Here is a 12,075-nt window from a genome sequence, read left to right on the forward strand (position 1 = left end):
GATCAAGTTTTTGCCATCAGTTTCGAGGGCTGCCCAGTACTGGCAGACAGATAGTTCTTTCTGGGTGGTGTCATGAACCTTCTTACGGAGTTCATATACCTGGGCATTATTCCCAACCTGACCATATATCTCCTTTGCACCTGCCCAGATCTGGGCTGCAGTATCTAGTAACAAGTACCCACTAGAACTATCAGATTGCATCGAGTTGAGTAAGAAAGACATCACATTAGAGTCATTTGAAATCCATCTTTTCTTGGTAGAACCTTCTTCAGCTGGTTTAACAGTGGTGCCAGTGATATGTCCAGTAAGGTCTCGACCTGCAATAGTTAAGTACATGGATCCAGACCACATCAAGTAGTTCGTACTGTCAAGCTTAAGGGCGGCAGCATAAGGGAGATAATCACTCCTAGGCTGTCCATCGGAGGATGCTGAAGTGACATCTGAAACAGTCCCAGAGCCAGTCATGTTGAAGATGCAGCAATGTAGGAGAAGGGCTGAGAAATGAAGCAGCAGTAACCCAAGAAATCTTCAATGAACTGAGCTAAAGAATTTGATTGAGTACTCTTCAATGAGGATGGAAGTAGTCCTCAAAAATTCAAACCAGTCGGAGAAGGAGAACTATAAGAGGCAATTCATCAAACACCTGTTGAACACCCTAGGAGCTGTGTAGAAGGGCCAAGAAGTGCATCAGTACTAACTCCAAAAATACTAGATAGAAAAGGCTCAAATTTGGATCGAGTACTTTACTAATATGAGAGAAACTACCCTCAAAAAATCAGCCTCAACAGAAAAGGGAAACCCTAAATCGATTAGGGTGCATAGTTATTAAGGCGGGAAGGCGACCATGGCGTTTTAGAGGGTCAAAATTCAAGGCAACACAGGCATGGCGGCAAGGCACCCGCCATGGCGCTCAAGGCGACCAAGGAGCCTGGACGCCATGGCGATGCCTTGATAACTATGTTAAGGTGTTAGGGTTTGGAAAAACCCTAAATGCTGAGATCGACTTTTCTGCTTTTTTTGGGCTGAATCTGAAAATTTTTGATCGAGATGATCAATACACTGCTGTCCAAGGTATGATGGTGTGGATCTTCAAGAGGGAAGACTCGAACTTCAATAGTTGGCTCGATCTTCAATGGATGAAGACTCCAAAAACGCAGAAATAAAGGCAGCAGCACTTCTCAATCTCCAATGGACTGTCTTTAAGACATATTCTGATTGAGGTAAAGGAAGGACAGCACAAGATCAATGTCTACCTCATACGTGCTATCCCTTGTTCAGACTTAGGACCAAGGAGAAGAAAAGAAGAAGGAGAAGAAGGAGAAGTAATAAAGGTTCGAAGGTGAAGAAGGGGCTGTTAGAGAAGGAGAGAAACAATGGAGATGTTTGTTCGAGTCTCTAGATCAGTTACAGCTTTGATACCATGTCAGAATCTGAGAAGAAGAGTAATAGAGCTGAAGTGCTTGAATGATCAATGAGATCAGTCAAGCTTCTATTTATAAAGAGTCACTTAGAAGTGAAATTACACAGCTATCCCTACTCTAATTAACTCTAATATTTAGAGTTATTAGATAGGGGAAAAAGGGAAAATTACATAATAGAATACCTAGTATACCCCCACGGTTTACATCATACAATTCAACAATGGACTTCCATATTTACTCAAAATTGATTGAGTTAGATTCTGAAATTTGGTACGTGGCCAATCTAGATCATGTCCTCTCTATCCAACGGTCAGAATGGACATATCATCTGTCAATGTGGCAGAATAGATGCTTTGTGACATTTGGAAAAATAACAGACCTTTGTGATAATAATGGTTCCCCTTTTCTTTTTTTGTACCATTTCTCCTAATCTAACTGCTTATTTAATTAAAAAAAAAAAGTGGCATAACAAATTTCACCCAGTAAATAAAGATTTCAGTTCCCCATCCCACTTTATACCCATGGCATTATATCTACCGCATAACAAGGATTAGGAGTGGACAACCAGCTCAAATGAACAAGTTAAGAAAAGAAGAATGAGCTTTTAACAAATATTTTGGTTTTGACCATCGACAAAACAATGCTGCATGCAACTCTATAGGCATGCAATGTTTTAACCGAAACATTCAAGTTTCGGTTGAAATTTCGTCCGTTCCGACATCGCAGTTTCATACTACCGAAACTGTACAATCATTTAATTTAAATACCAAATCTTGGTTGAAATGGGTCGCTGTTTCGACCCATTTCGACATATTTCGACCAAAACCTACGAATTCAACTCTAACCCCCTGCTTTTGAATTTTTTGACCATTTCACTTGCAAATATTGGTGGCACAACGTGTCGGAAGCTTCTACAATACATCTAAAACAAAGATTTGGTGTATTTGAGCTAGAGATTTTGAAGATCCATAGTTTGAGATGCCTTTTCCCTAATGTTTTAATTTTTGTAAAAAATAGGGTAAATATGTAGTGGTTAGGCTTCAATTTTTTTTCTGTTAGATATTATAGGCTGATCTATGACTTCATGGAGTCGGATTTACTTTTATGCTTTTAATTTTTTTTACATTTTTTTAAAATTGATTTTCTCACAACAAATTTTTGAAAGAAAAAAAATTAGGTTAATACTTAGGGGATGACTATTCACTTATGAAGTTATAGTTGTAACACTTATATTCTTGTACGTGTATGGTGTACTTGTAGTTATAAGTTGTAAAATTTTGATACTTAATAATATTAAATGAATTTTCTCCATTTGTAAATTGCAACTGCATATTTTAATATTTCTCATTTATTTGTGTATGCTATAGTACTAAATTATGTGTAGCATAGGCTATATTTAAGAAATATACAGCCTAGGTACGTCGTACACTGCCAGCCTAGGGTACAAAACTAAACTAGCATTTTGAATGAGTTTTTAACAATTTAAAGGTAGCATTGTGTTTAGGGATGCTTAATTAGGGTCTCCCTGAAGTTTCGGGACAAAATATGGACATTTGACCACCGAAATGTCGAGAATTTCAGCTAGACTTCTGTGTTTCGCGAAATATTTTTGTTTCGACCAAAGGTTGAAACCAACTTCTTGAACCTTGCTTTTAAGAAACCAAAAGATTTCACTTTGAATTTATGAGATAACATTTGAAGATTAAAAGATTCCAGCTTACAGAAAAACAAACACATCAGTATGGAAAACTTCAAAGAACAGAAAAACAATGCCTTCAAATAAAGGAAGGGAAAAAGATACCACTGAGTACTGGGGAATTTTTTGAAGCCGTAAAGTAACTTCTGTTATTACTCCCAAGGTTCCTTCACTTCCAATTATCAGCCTTGTCAAATCATATCTAGAATAAACAAAATATTAGAGCTTGCGAGCATGGCCTACTAAAAGATGGGCAATCCTGTTATCAATACCTTTTCCCTATTGATTATTATTTGACTAACCAGTATAATAATCAACAAGCTAATTATTGCGTACAAGCTTATGCAGAGAGGCAATCAAACTAAAATTAGCTCAAATGAAACTCATGTGTGGGGGAGAAATAAACATTTTCCATTCACTGGAGACACCACTCATTTTAAGATGTCTCATCCAAGAGTCAGCATCATAAGCATGAAACTAAAAAATATTGTCATTCAAAGTATGCTTCAAAATAGAGGCAGTGTCTAGGGGTCACTTTGTTTTCATATGTGGAATTATGCAGTCCCTTTTGGAATTTATGAAGCATTTTAGGCAGCCTTAGGAATTTAAACAGAGGTCTTTTGATCATTTTGAACTTTAAGTCAGGTTGATCTGATTTGATGAACATTTGATATAGATTTTAATTACTTTCTTCAGGAAGGGCATGGTTGATGTAAATACAAAGATCTTGATATCAGATTAACATTTGTCTTGCTTGTGAGATTCTTCCTCCTAGTCCTGCTCCAACCTCCTGTCAGGGTTTCAAGGGATGTCAAAAGAAAAGTTGAGGATTTGACGCTTCAGAACTCTTCAATTTTTCTGCTTTTTTGCAGAAAGGCAGCAATATGCTAAAGCTTAAGCTGATTTACCAGCACATTAGCTTAAATACAAAGGTCAGAGTGTAGTTTGTTGAAGCTTGAGAAATTAGTCCCTCTAATCACTTAAGCATTGCATTTTACACAAAAGGATTCAGACAATGCCTTTTCATAGGTGACTACCCAAATATCCAAAAGTTAATTGGAGCATTATAAATTACAGAAAAAGTTTCTGTTTGTTAGCAACATTAATGGCATATCAGTTGTTGTTTGGCTCCCCTATTGGATTCACATCAAGTGACATACAAGCTTTAATGCTGCATCCCTTGTTCCACTGGCTGTGTTGTCAAATAAAAATAAGGATTCAAAGATCCATGTATGTTGCAAAACTTCCTTTTTTATATTCATAATTTCTCAACTTCATAAGAATACAACCTATTAATAATAAAAAGATCCTAGGAGAAGTAACCAAGGCTTTTCAATCTCAGTAATTATCAAGAACATTGCAGTACAGGAGGCACATTATTCAGAGAGGCTTCTGTTCAAAACCAAGTTTTAACTCTACACCTCTTTTGGAAAACCCTGCTACGCCGCTGAGGAGCAGCCCGGCCGTCCTTCTGTGAAGCCCGCTATAAATTTGAACTTTTAAAACCTGTGTGATTTCAAGTTCTGGTCCAATATTGCCCATGCTAGCCTCTAAATTGTGGGCTGTCACGATTAAGAAATTTAGACCAATCTCATGACTCGTCTATAAAGGCATTTCAAGTAGCCAACTACCTTGGCCTTAAATGAGTCTGAAGTATCTAGCGGAAGACAACACATAAGCTTGGCATGCTGGATTGATGGCTCGCAGAGCCTCTCTCTGTCTTAGGCCGAATGCCAAGTAAGGATCCCATCTTGTTAGTATATATATTGTATATTTACTTAAAATGAATTATAGGGGCAGAATGGTAATTTCATCTTGTGGGACCCACATCCCCAGTGTGGAATCCAGATTCCAGTATTTTACCCTAACTGGTTTTCCACTTATGTTACATGACATAATTAATATGACTTAAATACAGGTTTTTAGGTAGTTATTCTATTTAAAATCAGTTTAGAGAAATATTTTTACAAAACTAATTCTAGTATAACCAAACCAAACAAGCCTTAGTTATAGCATTAGTATATAAGCTATACTTAGCTTTAGTTTCATTTCTACCAAAAACCAAAACCGATTTCAGCTTGGGAGCTCTAGAGAAAAAGAAGAGAAAAAGAAGAGAAAAGGAAGAAAAGAGAAGCAAGGTGAGAAAAAGGCTAAGAATTGGGAATTAGGTGTCTACTTGAGTCTAACACTTGGGAATCATACTTGGAGCTGAAACTTTGGGAAAGCTCTTATTAGGACTGCTAGCCTCTTCTCCATCTCAAACCTTGGTAGGTCTTCCAACCAGATTCTGATTCTACCCAAAATCTCTTCCTCTTTGGTGTTCTTGCTGAGTTCTTAGACTCTTAGTTCATCTCAGCCCATGCTTAAGAATTTAATCAAATTATTGTAATGATCTTGAACCAACCATGCAAATGGGTTGGAATAACCCAATTAGTGTGCCCTTCCTTTCCCCTTAACCAATTTTGAGTTTTATGGCTGTGCATGTCAAGATCCATGGCTAAACAACAAAACCCCCAATTCTGTTTTGGGCAGGCGGACGTCCGGCCCCTGTGCCAGACTCCATCCGGCTCCCCCCCCTGCCGTGTTATGTTTTGTTTTGGTTGTTCAGAGCATTGACCTAGGGTTCTTCTGTACTAAACACATATTACTTAAACGATTATTTAGGACTGTAAAGCCAACTTGTAAGGTCGTTATTGTGGGATTGGAAACTAAATTGGTTTGGATACTCATCAAACCTTAGGTAAGGGAATTTGAATTTAATTTTGGAGTGTTTGTGCTACTAATTTCTGATTTATTATGACTGCCATACCATGCATCATTTCTATATTCTATTCATATAGTTTGTTAGCTTTAAACTTTTTTGCATTAGATGTGCATGATTTAGGATGCATCTTCATATGCATTGCACATATTACATGATCTTGGAATTACTTGGTTTATGATGATGTTACTGGACAGCTTACTATATTACTCTTATGAATGCATATTGCCATAATATTAGAGATGCATATGGTTAGGATTGACATGAACCCAGTACTACGGCCCTTATCAACAGGGGAGAGGTGTTGGATAACCCGTGGAAGGTCCGAAGGGATGATTCCGAAATGCCATTCACTGTCCCATATCCGAAGAACATTACAGGAATGGGAACAAACAGTAGGGTTAGTCATTGGGGGTTCGTTAGCGTCAGATGTGTAATGCCAGAGCTGTCGGATCTCCACCGTAGTAGAATGGTTTCGCTCGGGTGACCGATGTTTGGTTATGTGTTTCCGAAACCGAGGCTATCGTTCTATTATAGTAGTACTTATACCCCATGAGACCTAGTATCCATGTTAGGAGAATGTTTATCTTAGGTCATTCATCATGGACTATCTGCATATGCTTGTGTATTTCCCTTGTTGGGCTTAGTGGAGCTTACCCTTGTGGATATCCTTATTTTTCAGATGATACTACTTCTTCTGTTGCGGCTGTTTTTATGGGAGCTTCTTTTGCTCAGGACCCTCCTACAGCTCATGGAGTTGATACTCTGCTCTTTGTGGAGCACGATGTCTCGTGCTCGTGTGACGATTGTGCTTTCTCCTGAAGTGCCTGACAGATCAAGCTATTTCCCCACTCTTTTGTTTATAAAACACCTTTGTATACTTAGCTTTATATAGATGTTGTATCTTTTGTTTTGGGTTACTGTGTAAGATTGTCAGTATAACTCAAACTTCACTTCTATGTATAAAAGCATTGTCACTAGTCTTCTCTATTATTGCCTTTATCTCTAGTACTTAAATTGCTTCCAGTGCGTTTAAATTCTGTATTGTGATAATTGTTGTAAATAGGGTACTGCCTTACAATCCTGGAGGATTGGTTGGATGTCAAAGACATCCAATCACACTTGGCCCTTATGAACCGGGCCGGGGTGTGACACCTTCTTCCCCCCTTCTCCTTCTCTGTTTCTCCTCCCCCCCCCCTATCGCCCTTCCTTTCTTCCTCCTTTCCCCTTCTTCTTCAACTCCTCTCCTTTCCTTTCTTCCTCCTCTTTCTTAGGGGTTTTGAGCTTGGTCTCCTCGTTTGAACCCGCGAAGTGCTAGTAGTCATCACCCTTACTTGTCTACAGTCCTTCTTGTCGACAGCCCGCTCGGGTTGTTGTATCATCAACGTCTGTCTTACCTGGGTTGCCGACCTGCAAGTCACCCTCCCGCTAGGTCTGTTTTCAGGCTCGTTGGGGTCTCTCCTGGTCGCGATGCTTCATGGGCTTTCGTCTCCATCAACGGCTCTTTGCTGGGTCGCCTCCCTTGCTGGTTGCCTTCTTCACTTGGTCTGATGACTTGTCTCTTCGCCTATACCCCTGTTTGCTTACTCTCTCTCGCCAGACGTTCTTCATCGCCGAAACTCTTAGTCGCCGCTCGTCGCTAGCGTCTTAGACTACTGTTGCTTGGTCGCAAGCTCTTCTCAGTCAGGTCTTAACATGCGATCTCCTGCTCGCTCGGCTAACACCGTTTTCTGAATGCCACAGTGCATAGTCTACCATCGCAGCCTATGCTCTTGGCCGCGGCCGCCGCGGTGCCCTCTGCCAAGGTCGGTGCCTCTCGAGGCGTGGTCGTCACCTTCGCTTTCAAGCTTGAGCCGTGGTCCACCGGCAGCCGGCGCCCCCTCTGCGACGGCTGGTTGTTTGGCTCTAGTGATGCTCCGTTTTCGTCTCGGCGGCTGGTCCAATATGGGATGAGAAAGTTAGTTTAGGGTTTGTGGTTCCCTACCTGGAAATGACTAGGTTGCCCTTCTCTTTCTGTTGGGCTTCTAAGCTCTTGTAGGCTTTTGTTATTTCTTGTGGGACTTTGTGCTTCTTGGGCTTCCTTTCTGGGTTTTGCCCATTGGGCTTTGGATTTTACAGGCTTAGCCTCCTCCCAGGAGGGCCTTGTAATTCGTTTGTGGCCTTGTGCCCTTGTACGCTCTATCTCCCCCCCCCCTTTTCTTTTCCTTTGGTAATGAATTAAATTATTTATTCACCCAAAAAAAAGAACATTGCAGTACCTCCAAAATCCAAAATCATTGAACTACAGCTTGTCATTTACGAGTAGCCGAAAGAAAAAATTATCAACCTAGGACATTAAACACATAATGTTAAAGGGCAGATAACCATCTTAACGACTGTGACAAAACCGGAGATTACCAACCAGAATCTGAAGAAGAAGAAGAAGAAGAAGAGAAGAGAAGAAACGAGAGAGAGAGAGGGAAATGGAGAAGAGGGAGAGAGCTGGAACACGATGGGACCGGAAACCTCTATCGTGGACTAACGATGGGAATGGAATACCTTTATCGTGGACTAGCTATTTCCTTTATATTAACCAATAACCAACTCTTAGTAAGAAACCTACTAGGAGTTTAAGTCTAATTATAATAGAAAGCAATAACTACCAAAGTCTAATTACAAACTTACAATAGGAAAGTAAATAACTAGACTAAGAAAACTGTGAGACCCACCTATAATTTGAACCTTTTTGAACTTGTATGATTTCAGGTTCTAGTTCAGTATCCATGCTTGCCTCTATGTTGTGGGCTGCATCGGTTGTGGATTCGGATCAATCCGTTGACTCACCGATGGAGGATTCTGGGGAACCAACACAATTGGCCATCATTGAATCCGAGAACCTGCCGGGTCCCAGCACATAAGCTTCACATGTCAAACATGCTGGATTGAGCATATGCAGAACCTCACAATCTCATAGGCTGGGTTTAGGTAAGAACTTATTTTTACATATAGGACTGATGTCTTAATAGTGTAATAGGGGCTGAAACGTAATTTTTCTCTTGTGGGACCCACATCCCCTGTGGTCCGGGGCTGCCTGTGTGCCAACATGCCCGAGGCCCCAATTATGTCATGATATATCTAATCCGTGACTTAAACATAGGATTTTAGGTAGTTAATTCTAGTTAATTAGTTTACAAAAGCCATTCTAAAAACTGATTCTCCTAAGGCCTAACCAAACAGCCTTTAGTAACCCTCCCTTATATAAGCTGCCCTTAATTTAGAATTTCATTTCAACTCAAAGCAAATTCGTTTCTGCTCTAAGGAAAAGAAGAAGAGCAAGAGGAGAAAGGGAAGGAGGATCGAGGGCTTGAAATTTCTTCGCAATTGAAGTTTGGGAAGCTTGGTAGAGGATCATTGGTGGTGTGCTAGCACCTTCCCCACATCAAACTCAAGGTTGGTGGTCCATCCAATTCTGAAATTCCCAATTCCTCCTTTCTTCCTCGATTTCCAACTGAGTTATGACTCAATCAACCCAAATTTCTTGAAATTAGATAGATTGACCTATAAAGGCCCTAAAACCAAACTCAATTGGGTTAATCCAACTCAATTGGGGATCACCCCTAACCTCTTGTGCTGTCCCATTTGCCCTCTTCTCTGGTGGTCTACCATGTTCATAAGGTTTCAAGAATCCTTTTGTTATCTTCTATGATGGGAACCCTTGACTTGATCATATATGCATTTGGGTCAAAATGACCCCATGGCAGTACCCTTGGGTTCCCCTAAGTTAATTTGGGGGATTAGGTTCCATGCATGGCAGGATCCATGAGTTAGACACCAAAAATCAGACATTGTTTCACCCACCGAATTCAGGCCTGTGACCCCTACGGCCGACTGGATTTAGGGCTGGTCTGAATCCGGTTGACTCCTGTTGTCTCAGCTTGAATCCTAGATGGTTAGGCTTATTCCTAGGTTTATGTAGTGTCTAATTCATGCTGTTTACTACCTGTTAGGACTGTAATTTCCTATTGGGTGAGGTTTAATTGGGAATTGTATCATCTATGGACTTGTACAGTCATTCAACTCCAGGTAAGGGATTTTTGAACTTATTTTAAGAGTGTTTCTTTACTTAATTTGCTGTTTAGTGTTGGCTGCCATTGACATGCATCAATATAGAAATATTAGTCATGTAGTTTTATAGCTTTCGTTTGCATTAGATGAATGCATAATTATAGGTTATCATTTCATACTGCATTTGCATAATTTTTACTGTGATCTATATTGATGTGTTTGACAAATGATGCCAGAACTATTTGTGACGCATTTATGGAATTTTTACTGACTTCCTTTGTGGCAGCTCGGAGTAGGGGAAGAGACGGCATGGGGTCAGGCTCAAAGGACTGTGGAGGGTCCTTGGGGAGCAATCATTATGGAGTGAATTCTTTAAAGCTAAGTATTTTAAAAATCAGCATGTGGCACTTGCAGAAACGGCTACGACTGGTTCAAAATCTTGGTGGCACATTTTGGATCACAAGGACCTCCTGTTGAATAACTCCAGATGGTTACTAGGGGCAAGTAACATTCTTTTTTGGCTGGATAATTGGACGGGTTTTGGCCCGCATATAGGCACTGTGGATAACGGCCTTGTCTTTGATGTGGGGGCTGCGGGTCAAAGAAGCCATAGCTGAGGACGGCTCCTGGAGGCAGGAGGTGCTTGACAGCATTAACTCAGATCATATTAGAGAGCATATCATGTCGGGATCCTTCTTCTTGTCGGACTGCGAGGATGTGTTGGTTTGGACTCCCTGTGGCAACGGCTTGTTCTCTACCAAGGCTGTTTAGAATGTGGTGCGGGGTGGGGCACCAGCAGTTTCCTATGCGAAGTGGCTTTGGAACCAGACACTCCCGGTAAAAATAGGGTTTTTCTCATGGCAGCAGTTGAATGGGAAGATACCCACTGATGACTCACTGATGGCGCTGGGTATCCCTCTGGCTTCAAAATGCCATTGCTGTGGAAGGCCCCAAAGAGAGACGACGGATCATTGCCTAGTTATTGGAGGCATGGCGACTAGAGTGTGGGACCATTTCTCCCGAGTTTTTGACATAGTCCTTCTCCCCACCCAAGATGTTAGAAGTAGGGTGTTGTTTTGGCAAGGATTGGCGGGCTGCCATAGCCTCAGCGGGTATATTACTGGGATCCTGCCATCCCTGATCATCTGGGAGCTCTGGAAGGAGAGGAACAACAGAAGACACGGGGGAAAAAGGCGGACAGCTAGCTCCATTGTCGAGTGCATCAAAACCTGGGTGAGGGAGTTGCCCTACCCGGCCAAGGTAGGCACTCACGGTTCTGCTAGGGAGGGCTTGATATTGCAGTGTCTTGGCTTGTCGGTACCTGCACCCAGGAGGAAGCGCCGGTATACTGGTGCCTCCCTTTAGTAACGGTAAAGCTGAATGTGGATGGCGCCTGTCGCGGTAACCCTAGTCTGGGCGGCGGAGGAGGGATCATTAGGGGCAAACAAGGGGAAGTCCTGGCTGCTTTTGCTAGCTTTTATGGCCCGTGCAATAACTCACTGGCGGAGCTACGGGCCTTGAGGGATGGACTGAGTTTGTGCAAGTTGATGGGCTTAAAGGATGTGGTGGTTAACTGTGACTCAGAGGCAACCGTCAAGGTAGTTAATCAGAAGAGGTGCAGCCTGTAGGGAGGATGGTACTATTACAAGGAGATTTAAGAGTTAGTGGCTTCTACACGGGCCTGCGTAGTATTCGCGTACAAGGAGAGCAACAAAGCGGCTGACTGGTTAGCCAAGTATTCCTATGAAACGGAGACATCTGCTAGGTTTCAGCCTGGGAGCATGCCTTTAGGACAATTCCAAACCATTCTCTGTGAGGACAAGGCTGGTTTGCCTATCCTTCGAAGTTAATGGCTTCTTTTTTCTGTTTTTACTGTTGTATGGGGTGTTTAGACTGTCCTGAATGGTATGTCCTATTGATGTCGTGGGTTGGGGTAAGGCGGAATGTCCCCCCCTGTATTCTTTATTATTTTTCAAGATTCTAATAAAAGCTTAGGGTCCAGCCCGGGTCCCAGGTAATATTCGGGTTTTATTATAAAAAATAAAAAAAATAAAAAAATAAAAAAAATAAAAAAAAAAAAGATAACCTAGAGGGGGAGTGAATTGGTTATCACTAGTGAAATATTAGCCTTTTTAAAAATTTTCATTGATTAA

General features: G+C 41.2%; 1 protein-coding gene across 1 annotated transcript in view; it reads right to left on the minus strand.

Moving 5' to 3' along the window:
- Positions 1-12,075, minus strand: part of LOC122652277 (D-lactate dehydrogenase [cytochrome], mitochondrial-like) — a 177,774-nt gene that overhangs the window by 75,719 nt on the left and 89,980 nt on the right. Inside the window, exon 10 of the mRNA XM_043845976.1 lies at positions 3,223-3,319. Within this exon, the coding sequence (XP_043701911.1) occupies positions 3,223-3,319 (97 nt within the window). The remainder of the gene's footprint in view (positions 1-3,222; positions 3,320-12,075) is intronic.

Source organism: Telopea speciosissima, chromosome 2 (assembly GCF_018873765.1).
Source record: "Telopea speciosissima isolate NSW1024214 ecotype Mountain lineage chromosome 2, Tspe_v1, whole genome shotgun sequence".
Classification (NCBI taxonomy): domain Eukaryota; kingdom Viridiplantae; phylum Streptophyta; class Magnoliopsida; order Proteales; family Proteaceae; genus Telopea; species Telopea speciosissima.